Source organism: Ailuropoda melanoleuca, chromosome 5 (assembly GCF_002007445.2).
Source record: "Ailuropoda melanoleuca isolate Jingjing chromosome 5, ASM200744v2, whole genome shotgun sequence".
In the NCBI taxonomy this organism is placed as follows: Eukaryota; Metazoa; Chordata; class Mammalia; order Carnivora; family Ursidae; genus Ailuropoda; species Ailuropoda melanoleuca.
This window is the reverse complement of record NC_048222.1, coordinates 41,237,361-41,249,627: the sequence shown is the minus strand read 5'-3', so window position 1 is coordinate 41,249,627 and position 12,267 is coordinate 41,237,361. Positions and strand designations below refer to the sequence as shown.

The 12,267-nt window shown below is 40.8% G+C and overlaps 2 protein-coding genes and 4 non-coding genes across 6 annotated transcripts in view; 1 reads left to right on the top strand and 5 right to left on the bottom strand.

The window, feature by feature from the left end:
* Positions 1-884: 884 nt before the first annotated feature.
* On the bottom strand, positions 885-6,006 carry RPL4 (ribosomal protein L4). The gene is made up of 11 exons (XM_034661700.1): positions 5,913-6,006; positions 5,519-5,565; positions 3,933-4,104; positions 3,641-3,747; positions 3,185-3,323; positions 2,611-2,735; positions 2,202-2,331; positions 1,778-1,961; positions 1,499-1,582; positions 1,278-1,398; positions 885-1,194 (listed from the first exon to the last, which is right to left on the bottom strand). The coding sequence occupies exons 1-11, from the start codon at positions 6,004-6,006 to the stop codon at positions 970-972; spliced, it is 1,428 nt and encodes a 475-aa protein (XP_034517591.1). The 3' UTR covers positions 885-969.
* On the bottom strand, positions 2,080-2,149 carry LOC117802504. Its single transcript, XR_004625880.1, has one exon. It is a non-coding gene; the product is annotated as a small nucleolar RNA SNORD18 (small nucleolar RNA).
* LOC117802503 lies at positions 2,842-2,913 on the bottom strand. The gene has a single exon (XR_004625879.1). It is a non-coding gene; the product is annotated as a small nucleolar RNA SNORD18 (small nucleolar RNA).
* On the bottom strand, positions 3,387-3,485 carry LOC117802508. The gene has a single exon (XR_004625884.1). It is a non-coding gene; the product is annotated as a small nucleolar RNA SNORD16 (small nucleolar RNA).
* LOC117802505 lies at positions 3,819-3,890 on the bottom strand. Its single transcript, XR_004625881.1, has one exon. It is a non-coding gene; the product is annotated as a small nucleolar RNA SNORD18 (small nucleolar RNA).
* The window catches only part of ZWILCH (zwilch kinetochore protein), a 34,601-nt gene continuing 28,189 nt past the window's right edge, over positions 5,856-12,267 (top strand). Inside the window, exons 1-3 of the mRNA XM_002914263.4 lie at positions 5,856-6,129; positions 9,214-9,265; positions 11,654-11,749. Of these exons, the coding sequence (XP_002914309.2) occupies positions 6,005-6,129; positions 9,214-9,265; positions 11,654-11,749 (273 nt within the window). The 5' untranslated portion in view covers positions 5,856-6,004. The remainder of the gene's footprint in view (positions 6,130-9,213; positions 9,266-11,653; positions 11,750-12,267) is intronic.

The following is a 12,267-nucleotide window of genomic DNA, read 5'->3' as shown; positions in this document are numbered from 1 at the left end:
ACATCACCTGGACGTGGATATTATCAAAGGAAACAAACCAGATACAAAACAAGACCCTGACAAGAGACAAAACATAGGTTGGGACAGGTCAACCCTTAAGGTGGTTAAAACATGCTGATAAAACAGGGTAGGAAAAAAACCTCCATGTCCTTTTGGGTACACTTCTCTGCAATATAGTGAACATATCCATCCCTTTACTAGAACTGCGAAAACCCAAGTAGTTCTGGAAAATGCTTCTGACACTTCCATACTACAGGTCAAAATACCGAGGGTAGCATTTCCTCTAACCGTACTCTTATCACAGCACGTTCTATAGGAACCTTTGTAGAGTAACCAGCAATTTTTTTATTGCAGTCCCTCAAAAATATAGATTCTGCCCTCTTGTGGTACTGGGGGAAAAAAAACCTTATGCAATTTGCCTGTTTTCCAAGGTGCATTTTTTTTTTTTTTGGAGGGAGGCGTGATGAGAGAGAGCTAGCCTGCAACAGAGTACAGGAGGGAAGAGGGAGAGAATCCCAAGCAGACTCCCCACTTAACCTGGATACTGACATGGGGCTTGATCCTATGACCCATGAGCTCTTGACCTAACCCAAAACCAGGAGGATGCTCAACCCACTGAGGCACCCAGGTACCCTGAGGAATGCTAAATCTTCTAACAGCTTCTGCACATTTGAGAAGTCTTTTAACCACGTTCTCAAAACGTTATTTACAAATTGGATTTATATCTGGATTTATGCAACGTTCTTCTTCACATTCAACTGCATGGATTTACTATAAAGGCAAGGCCCTGCTTTACACCAGACTACAAAATGCAACCAGAAGGCTGGAATTATGGGAGAAAAACAAAAAAATTCTAACCAAGATTCACAAACACACTCAACAGGTCATGTTTCTGGCCTTCAACGTGGGATCTTTATTCAAAATTAGCCATCCAAAATGATTCGACTTTTATAGAATAAACATAAGTTTTTAGGCAGCAGGCTTCTCCGCAGTGGGTTTCTTTTCTGTAGGCTTCTTGTCAGCTGCTGGTTTCTTGGTAGCTGCAGCCTTTTTCCCCACCACAGGTTTCTTCTGCTTCTTCACGCCAACAGCCTTCTTTCCTTTCTTCCCTACCACAGGCTTCTTGCTTGGAACCCCCTTCTCATCTGATTTGGCTTCTAAGGCTGCTGCCGCCTTATCCATACGGAGTTTGTGCTGCAACAAATTAGAGAAAAACCCAAGAATCACTTCTTTCTAAAATAAGCTAACCCACCATCAAACACCAAACTATCACTCACATTCTTGGCCTGGCGAAGAATGGTGTTCCGGCGCATGGTCTTTGCATATGGGTTTAGCTTCAGCATGATTCTCAAGTTCTTCAGTGGATTCTTCTTCAGGACCCTGCGATGAATCTTCTTGCTATAAAAAGGTACTGTTATTAGTATTTTATTCACATTATCTACATTTTTGAAATAACCAACAGTATGAGGCTTCAGCTAGAGTAGTATCACAACTTTACCGTGGTGCTCGGAGGGCTCTTTGAATCTCTGGACTTTTCAAGATTCTGCTAAGGTCTGTATTAAGCATCTTATGCATGGGAAGGCTGAAAAGAAAAAAATGCTGAATTTCACTACCACTGTTCAGAATATCTCACCATTTCACAACATTGAATCTGTACGTAAGGGGAAATGGCCACACATCATCATCCATTATTTAGAAAACATGCACACCAATTCCGAATGTAAGTATCCACAGCATGGACATCTGTGTTCAATATACGAACACGAAGAACACTCACTTGTAGTTACTCTTGAGGGAGGCAGCCTTACGCCAAGTGCCATAGAGATCGTCCAACTTGCGGAAAGCACTTTCAGTCCAAATGCAGAAACGTCCCACATGCCCACCAGGAGCAAGTTTCAAAATGTTCAGTTTGCTTACATTAAGTAAAAATTCCTTTTGAAGGGAAAAGAGAATTAGGGAGCCTGTATTTTAAATACAAGAAACACACATCGTGTTTCTGACTTATGTGCTACAGCAGGTATCTGAAACTATGTTAGTGATCAGGCACGTTCAACCATCTTTGGTGTACTCATTCAGCTGAGAATCAGAAGTTCCACATAATCATGTGTTTCAGAAACACGGACCATAAAGTGGAATCTCATCATAATAAAAGCTGAGGAGGCTTGCATCATATGGGCAATTGAAGTAAGCAGTACAATTACCAGGGATGTTTCTGAAGGCCTTGATGATACCGTTGTCTTCATTGTAGATAATGCATGGTCCCCTGCGCTGGATACGACGACGGTTTCTCATCTTGCCCTTGCCAGCTCTCATTCGCTGAGAGGCATAGACCTAAAAAGAGAGAACACTTAGTATTTTAAGATATGAACTCTGCAATTGATCTTCCAAGTTAAACTCCACTTTACAGATGATGAAAGGAAGCTACAACAAACTGCTCGACATTAACGCATAGCCATAAATGGCAGTCAGGATTCAAACCCAAGTTGTAAGGTTTCAGGGTGCTTGTTCACACACCCACTGAAGTTATACTTCCAGACATCTTTTGAAATTAAAAAATCTGACAATCTGTGTTAAGGACCACCAAAATGGAAATTTGTTCATTAAGCCTACCTTTTTGATATCATTCCAGGCTTTAAGTTTCTTAAGAAGCAAAACAGCCTCCTTGGTCTTCTTGTAGCCTTCAACTTTATCTTCAACCACCAAAGGAAGTTCAGGAACTTCTTCGATACGATGACCTGACAATGCCAATTAACACCAACAAATACCTGGTTACCCCGAACCTTTTGAAAAATCGAGAAACATTTCATAGAATCCACAAGAGCAAAACAGCATATGATGTGCCAAATCAGAATTTCCACAAATATCATGTGTTTCAGAAACACGGACCAATTAAGTGGAATCTCATCATTCTGAGTTAAAATAGAGTAGGCACCTGAAGTTGGAGTGGAAAGTTTTCTAATACATGAAATCACCACATTGCAATTAGTTCACCAGTTATTACACAGTATTCACTATGACTTAACTATAGATCAAAGTAGTCAGAATTATTATTTAATAGTAATTTAGTCAGGGACTCTGGGATGAACAGAATCTACATATTAACATGAATGAAATGGGTCAGGTGGAGAGAAGGGAGGAAAAAAAAGGTATTTTGTACCATTCCTGTAATACAAAATATACAAACCTTTAGACATGACCAGCGCTGGTAAGGCTGAGGCAGCCAGGGCAGAGCAGATAGCATATCGCTTCTGTGTTGTGTTCACTCGGCGATGCCAACGGCGCCAGGTTTTGGTTGGTGCAAACATGCGGCCTCCACGACACATCTATTATCCCAGTTAAGAATCATACTTCTTAAGAATTTTAGGAATTAAAGAAAGGTTATGTCTTGCTCAGTAAGTATTTTCGTCACCCTTCTGAACCAGCTTACTGACAGCAGGCAACTGTCGCTGAGAACAGAGTGAGACGCAAATTACGACATCATTGCAAGCAAAACTTCCTAATGCCAAGCTCCTATCTGACCAGAACAATGTTTATCCTGGACACTATTAATACGTTGTTCAAAACCGCTAACATGAATAAACCAGGTCCAGTCTGATAAATTCCACAAGAGCTGACCAATCCAGAGTGAAACAAAGGATACATTTCCAAAAGCACCCTGGCCAGAACGGTGAGTCCCACCACCTCGAACTCTGGGAATTCGAGCCACAGCTCTGCCAGTACCCCAAGACTCAGCACTGGTTTGATGACCTGAAATTGGGAAGAAATACGTTTTAGCTGCTCAACCCTACCAATCCAGGAGTATCATGCATGGCAGCAACAGCATCAGAACATCCAGGAAAATCACATTGATTCAGAAACACGGACCAATGGAGTGGAATTTCATCACTGCTGTTAAGCAGGTCTTATAACCTCAACCCTTGAAAAATCCATACCTGCTAATTCACTGACAGCATATGGCTGTCTGTTGTTTTTGCGCAAGTTGGTGTGAACAAAGTTCACAATATCAGGTCGAATGGGAGCCTTGAACACAGCAGGCAAAGTAACATTTTTGCCAGATGACTCCCCCTTCTCGGAGTACACAGATATCAATGGGCGAGCACACGCCTGGGAAAAAGAAAAAGGTAATTTATATTAACAGACGATAGCAGAAATACTATTCTCACGCGTTATCAACAGTACCTTTTAAAGACTGAATTACAGAAGAGATTCAAATTTGGGCAGGTAGACAACGCTTAGAGCTGACACAAAGGCTGTTCCCAACACATCGTGTTTACTAACTTCAATAAATTCTTAAAGGACATTTAGAACCTCAAAATCTACCACAAAATTTATCATTCAACTTTCAACCTAGGCTGTACCAAAGAAAATGATCAAAACCATACTGTAAGGTTTAAAAATACTATTTAATGCCACCATCTGAACTTTTACCAAGTGTCAGCAAATCTGGTCTGCAACAGCTCTGCTTCAAATTTCTGCCCTTGGCCCCCTTCATCCCAAACAGATCTCACGAAACTTAGCAGCAAAAATACTGGTCATGTTAATTTTGCTCAACCTTCTCCAAAGACGTACCACCTGAAAATAAACCTACTGAAGTTTTGAGGATGGCCTACATGATGTGCTGGACCTCATCTCCCTCATCTTTTCCAGACGTCACTGTCCCTACACTCAGGGCCATACCCCTTTTGCCTCAGAAATAGTTGTCTTCATCTTCAACAGGCTCAGCATGCTTCCTCAACACTCCTTCAGGCCACCTTCTGGAAAGTTTCTCTGATCACTTTAAGGCCCAACTACTGCATCTACTCCCATTGCCCGTGTTCACAACTACTACCATTGAATATTTCTATGTTATTTTGTTCAAATCACAACACAAGCATCACAAATGTTTTCTGTTTTTTCACTGAACTCCCCAGGGCACAAAACACTACACAATACAAATAGCAAACGTTACTTGTGGAAATGCAGTGCATGTGATATTAGTCATACTATGAGCTAAGAATTCAAAGGTTTAGGGCACGCTAAACAGAACCATTTTTAAAGACTTTTGGAAAGCTTTTGTAGAGGCTCTTCTAAGATGAACACATGAAAATTCAGAAAAAAGTGGATATACAAGTCTTTCACATTGTCTCTCTTCAAAACACGAAAATATTTCTTATTGAACAGCACGTGAAAATACAAGTCCCCAAACTGATTTTCACCCTGATTCAGCCTTAGGCCCCAAGAGTTTACAAACTGTCGGTAGAACCCATGGTTTCTACGATCCAAGGAAAACTAGAATCCCAAAGGCTCCTCTGCACCTGAGAACGATCTGCTGTCGCCCTGTGCTGGGACGCCCACGTTGCCTCTAAAATGGCTGCCGTAAAGCCCCACTACCCAGCTCCGAGCCTCAAACCTCAAGCCTTTGACACTCATCTCCTTTTCCTCGCTTTCTCTCCTTAAGATTTTATGCCCCAAACGCCTAACCCATTCCTGCCGGAACCCGACAGCAGAGAAAGGCCCACCAGAGAAAGCTTCCACTCACCATCGCGGGGAGAGGAGAGGGCCACGCTCCTCTCAACCCGGCGGCTCCTATAGGAAAAGGAAATACTTAGCACTTCCGCTCTATATGTACCCTTCAACTCGTCCGCCAACTTGCCCCGCCTCAGAACCAATCCAGAGACACAAAATATCGCTCTACCTCTGTATAAAAATAACAAATAGCGTGTTATTTCTTTACACGCATCAAACCACGGTATCTACTGGCTTCCAAAGCCAACAAAAGCGCTTAGAAACAAGGGACTCCTTTTTGCGGAGTAATCCATAAGGAGGCGTGGCAACTCTCGCGAGACGAAGTGTATTTTCCCCCCCCCTTCAACCGCTGCAATTTATTTTAACTTTTTCTTACGGGAATGGAAAACTGCTGGGACAGAAAAAACCGCTGTGTGCTCTAAAACAAAAGATAACTTCGTGGACCGACAGGGCCTGCCGGGAGTGGGTGGGGTGTAAACGTAGTCCCGGCGAGGGGGTCATGACCCTGGACGTCAGCGGCGGCGCGCAGTTCAGTTTGGCTGTCTCGGATCCGCAGTCAATCTGGGGCGTGATGTGGTCCCGAATGAACCGAGCTGCCGAGGAGTTTTACTCTCGTCTCCTGCAGTGAGTTGTAGCCGGTGTTGTTGCCTAGGGTGCGAGGGCAGCACTTCTCCCTGGGCGTATTGCTTGGTCCCCGCTACAAGCCTCTTGGCCCTGCCTTGCCAGTTCTCAGCGGCGCGCAAGTTACAGACTAAGGCAGCTTTCCTGGGGTCTGGGAGTTAGGGAAAGTCTGGTTAGCTGCTTCAGTGTGGGGTTGGCCCTGTGGGGATTTGCTTATAGTCTCGTATAGGAGAAAATGACTGTATGTTTATCAATCGGGGTGGAAGGTGACAAGTTTTTCGAGAGGCGCTTTATTCTATTCATGCCGTAAATACACGGAACTTAGGATATGTAGGGACACCTCTCAGGATAAAGAAACCTGGATGTTGGCATCCTTCATCTGTTTAAAGCCTTTCTGGTGTGAAACGTATCGTCTCTTCAGAATAATTATTTGTGCTACAGTTGTAGTAATAACGTAATAGTGTGTTGGGGTTTTTAAAGTACCTTTATTTCACTGTGCTCTAAGATTTAATTCTTAAAGTGAAGTGCTAGTACAAAAGGGGATTCCATCTAGTTCTGCATCCAACTTTAAAATCTAACCCAGCAGGTCTCAAATTTGAGGTTGCATCAATCACTTGGAGGGTTGTCAAAACACAAGATTGCTGGGCCCCATCTCCAGGGGTTCTGATTTAGTAAGTCTGGGTGGGGCCAAAGAATTCTGACAAATTCCAGGTGAAACTGCTGCTGGCCTGACAGGACACTTTGAGAACCACTGATGTGATCTAACCCCTTATTTTCTAAATGCCATAATTTTTCATTATTTATCTTTATTGCTTTTTTCTTGCTTACAAAAGTAGTAATGTGGGATAGAGCCCCTCGTTGGGCTTCTGGCTCTGCCGGGGAGCCTGCTTCTCCTTCTCCCTCTGCCTGCCACTACCCCTGCTTATGCTCTCTCTCTGTCAGATAAATAAATAAAATCTTAATAAGTAATGCTTGCCAATTTTTGAACATTATAGACAGAGCACTAGGTTCTTTTAAACTAATAATACCTTGGGTGGCTTTCAGTATGACACCTCATCGATATATCTCAATATTTTTAACTGCTGTGTAATATTCTCTGCCTGTCTTATGTTTATTTAACCACTTCCCCATTGATATAGTTTTATTTAGACCCTTTATAGTTCCCAATTATTTCATGGAGCTTTGTCTTTTTCTCTACTTGTAACCACAAAAGTCTCTTTTACTTCTTTTGAGTCCTTTACATGCCTGTGTATCCAGTTGCCTACTGGAAATTTCTACGAGACCTCAAACTCATTATCTGCAAAACCGAATTCATCTTTCCCCAGCAACCTGACACTCTGCTCCTGAATCCCTTCTCTGAATTAAGAGTTCCAAATCCAAGATTTTCGCTTCTCTTCTCCACCTCCCCTCCCCCATTCCATCTAATCACTCACCTGGTGCACTTGTTTCCCCTCTATCTCTGCTGCTTTTGTTCAGGGCATTGTCACTTATTCACAGCGATTTTCCTAGCCTCCAAGTTTATGCCTTCCATCTCACAGTCAGAGAGCTATTTCCCATTTAAAATCTTTTAGTGGGGTACCTGGGTGGCTCAGTCCGTTTAGTGTCTGCCTTCGGCTCAGCTCATGATCCCAGGACCCTGGGGTCGAGCCAGAGTCGGGCTCCCTCCTCAGCAGGGAGCATGCTTCTCCAGAGTCTCCCTCTGCATCCGCCGCTGCCCCTCCCCGCTGCTCATGCTCTCTCTCGTACTGTCTCTCTCTCTCTCTCAAATAAATAAAATCTTAAAAAAAAAATCTTTTAGTGAACTCCTCTTGGCTTTCAGGATAAAGTTGTAGTGATACAGCAACATGTCTCCCATTGTGCTGCCACGGCAGCCTGCACTCACCTGTGTTGGAGCACCCTCACCCTGTAGTCTAACTGTTGGCTTACTCTTTGGACTTCCGTCAGACTATGAACCAGGGACTATGTTTTCGTTGTATATCCTGGACATCTAGGAAGAGTGCCTGCCTGTAATATACATGATTGTTGAATAATTGATTAAATAACATCCCTCAGTTATACACAAAGGGCAAATATCTTTAAGAATAAATCACCGTCTTGTCCAAAATGGCAAATGTGAATCGTTCACAGGCCTAGCTCTCCTGTTTTTATTTCAGTAAGTCAGAATAGATCAAATAATACATGGTATCCTGAAACAATTCCATTGGGCTTCTTTAGGTCTCTAAAGATTGTGTCTCTTTCAGAGTGTAGATCAGACTGATGTGCATTTTGGTATGTGTAATGGTTTATAGTTCACATGCTTTGGGATGACTATTTTAGAACTTTCTTGAATGAAATGATAATTATTAAGTGATATCTGAGAGTTTTGTGCTTACATTTTTAAAAGGAACTTGTTTCACGTTAACAAATTTTCTCAGTTTTTAGTGACAGCTCAGAAAAACAGAGAGAGGATAGATGTTTTTATTTTAGCCATAGAAATCTAGGACTAGGAACCTTAAATAACTTCTTTGGTTACCCATTGATTCAGTGGCAGATCAGAATCCAGTGATTTTTACTTCCCATAAGTTACATAGTAAATTACATTTTAATAGTAACTGATGATGTGTTTTAGAAGATGAGAGAGTAGAGGTAGGTAACCTGATTTCCTGCTGCCTCTGAGAAGCCTTTGTGCCCAGTTGTGGGCAGCAGTCTATTAATTTCTACCACATCTCTTTTTTCTCATTTTTTTTAAGGATTTCTATTTATTTATTTGTCAGAGAGAGAGAGCAAGCACAAGCAGGGGTTGTCACAGGCAGAGGGAGAAGCAGGCTCCCTACTGAGCAAGGAGCCCTATGTGGGACTTGATCCCTGGACCCTGGGATCATGACCTGAGCTGAAGGCAGATGCTTAACCAACCAAGCCACCCACTTGTCCCTTCTCATATTCTTTTTCTGCTTTTCCCCCCCTCTTCCCAACCATGCCTTAGGGCTGCCATGACTACTTTGCACTTTGCTTTTCTCACTGGTGTCATGCAGAGATAAAGTGATAACTACTGAATTTAAATGTCAGAATACTGTAGCTCTGTTTTTCACGTGTAGTTCTTCATTTCAGGGAGTTTGATGAAGAAAAGAAAGGAATCCATAAAGATCCATTTATCTATGAGGTATGAACAATTTATTTCATCTTCAAATAAAACTCAGTAATCCTAACATTCTGCTTTTTTAAAAGTTGGGTTCACTGAAGTTATTTAGAGTAAATCCCACCCTTTAGCATACAGTTCTATGAGTTTTTACAAATGCATTCCGTCATATAACCACCCCCATGATCAAGATCTAGAACATTCCTGCCACCTCCAAAAAATCTCATGTCCTTTTATAATCAGCCCTTTGTCCCTGGCTTTTTCCAGAACGTCATATAAATAAAATCACACAGTATGTAGTCTTTTGGGTCTGGCTTCTGTCAAGGAATGTAATGCATTTGAGATTCATCTATGTTTTTTTGTGTCTCAGTACTTCATTCCTTTTTATGGTTGGATAGTATCCCATTTCATGGGTGTGCGATGCTTACCCACCCACTTACCAGCTGATGGATACATGGATTGTTTCCAGTTTTTGATAGTTATGAATAAAACTGCTATAAATATTCATGGATTTATTAAGCATCTAATATATGCCAAGTGTTCCATAGCTGAAGTCCCCATAAGGTTTAATCTATAAAATAATTAGTGAACTAAAATTAATTATATTAATTACATGCTAAAAGACAAATAAGCTGGAGAGAAATATATATATAATACATACAAAGTGCTTAAAAATCATTAGGAAAAATGACAACTGTAATAGAAGAATAGACAAAAACCATAAGTAAGCTCAGAAAAAACATTACAAGTAGAGTTATTTCTTACTGTTTGAATTTTCACTAACCAAACTCAGGAATTAAGTAGAGCTAGGTAAATGTATTAATCCCTCCCCATCGGAATTCTTGCTTGATATGTATATTAGTTTCCTAGGGCTGCTGTAACCACAAATTGGTTTGCTTAAAACATCAGAAATTTATTCTGTTGCAGTTCTGGAGACTAGGACTCTGAAATGGGAGGAGTCAGGAGGGCCACGCTCCTACTGAAGGTTCTAGGAAAGGATCCTTCCTCGGCTTTTCATAGTTTCTGGTGGTTTCCAACAATCCTTGGAGTTTCTTGGCTTATAGACACATCACTGTAGTTTCTGCCACTGTTAATGCGTACCATCCCTGTGTGTCTATGTCTGTAAATCTTTCCCTCCTTGTAAGTACATCAGTCATTGGATTTAGGCACCCCCCCCCCAATCCAAGTTAATTCTCAACTTGGTTACGTTTGCCAAGACCCTTTTTCTAAAGAAGGTCACATTCAGAGGAACCAGGGGTTAGGACTTCACCATATCTTTTGGGGACATATTCAATCCACAACAGTACTTGAAACTCAAGAACCTGGTAGATTAGAATAACACAGCATCCTTTGCTTTCTGAACTTCGTATCGAAATGCTTTAGGATCCAAACTGAGAAATGAAATGAATTGAAGTAATGAGAGTTATTTGTCAATGACAAACCTTTGAAAGACTAGTCACCTTCATTAGTAATCAAATAAATGAAAAAAAAACCAGTAACAAACAAGATACTCGTTTTTGCTGTGAGACGGTAAAAATAAATAGTGAAAATACTCTCTGTTGCCATAAGTGATGGGAATGCAAATATGTGGGGGCAGCATATTTGCAAGGCAATCTGACAAAGTATTCATCTTAAAGTAATTCAAGGATGTCTATTATTATTTGTTTAATAGAGCAGATAACTTTAAAGTGTCCAAATGTTGAACAAAATGGGATTAATTATATGATGGTAGAACCAAAGAACACTTAATGGATAGAAAGAGGTGTATGATACAGAATATCGTATTTTTATTAAGCAAAATCCTATCTAGATATCTAAATACTGAACACATTTTTCTTAAGTAGATTTATTTCTGTGTCTGGAAGAAGATCTCACAAAATAGATGCCAACCATGCTAGTAACTAGTGATTATCCTGGCTGGTAGGGTTATATGTGAGTTTTAAAAAAATGGCTTAGCTATCTATTTTCAGACCTTTCTGCAATAAACATGCTTGCAATTGAAATGAAAAAATACATAGTTCCTAGGGATTGATAAAAGTTCTAAATTCCATAGTACAATCAGAAGAAAAGATCATATTTATAAAGTGCTAATTATATGGTATGTTATAGTAAATAAAGTATGAGTCAAGGAAGAGGACGTCTGTGTGATCCTAATCAAAAGAAGGCTCCACAAGGCAGGGTGCACTTTAGGGAGGCCTTGAAGCATGTGTAGAGGTGAATAGAGCTAGGTTTGTCCAAACATGAAAAAACAACGTGGCAAAGAATAAATGAAATCTTCTCTTTAGAACATTATGTCTTGTTCACATTCTCTTTTTCAGCCACTTATGTAGAACTAGTCTTTATGTGTTTAAATATTTGTACTAATATGCATGTGTGTATGTAACATTGCTTGACATTATCTATTTTTAATAGGCTGATGTTCAAGTGCAATTGATCAGCAAAGGCCAGCCGAACCCTTTGAAAAATATTCTACATGAAAATGATGTAGTATTCATCGTGGAGAAATTGGTAAGTAGAGCTTGGGCTTTGCACTTGTTTAATTCTTTTTTTTTTTTTTTTTTAAGGTTTTATTTTTAAGTAATCTCTATCCTCAATGTGGGGCTCTAACCTGGAGATCAAGAGTCGCATGCTCCACCAGCTGAGCCAGCCAGGCCCCCCTGTGTTTGTTTAATTCCTAGTAGCCAAAATCAGTTTATTGGGAATGATCTCAAATGTGCACACTTTTTTTTATCAGCATGTTAGTGAAAGTGAATTCTGATTCTTTTAGAAGTAGATACAGTGGTGTCCAGTAGAAATATAATGATAACTGTATAGGTAAATTAATTTTGTAGTATCCTGATTTTAAAAAAGTGAAATTCATTGTCATACAGTAAAATAGACTTTTTTTCTTTTGTTGGTCCACCACAATCAGGCACAAAACAGAGGAAACAGGGGCGCCTGAGTGGTGCAGTTGTTAAGCATCTGCCTTCAGCTCAGGGCGTGATCCCGGCGTTCTGGGATCGAGCCCCATATCGGGGTCCTCTGCT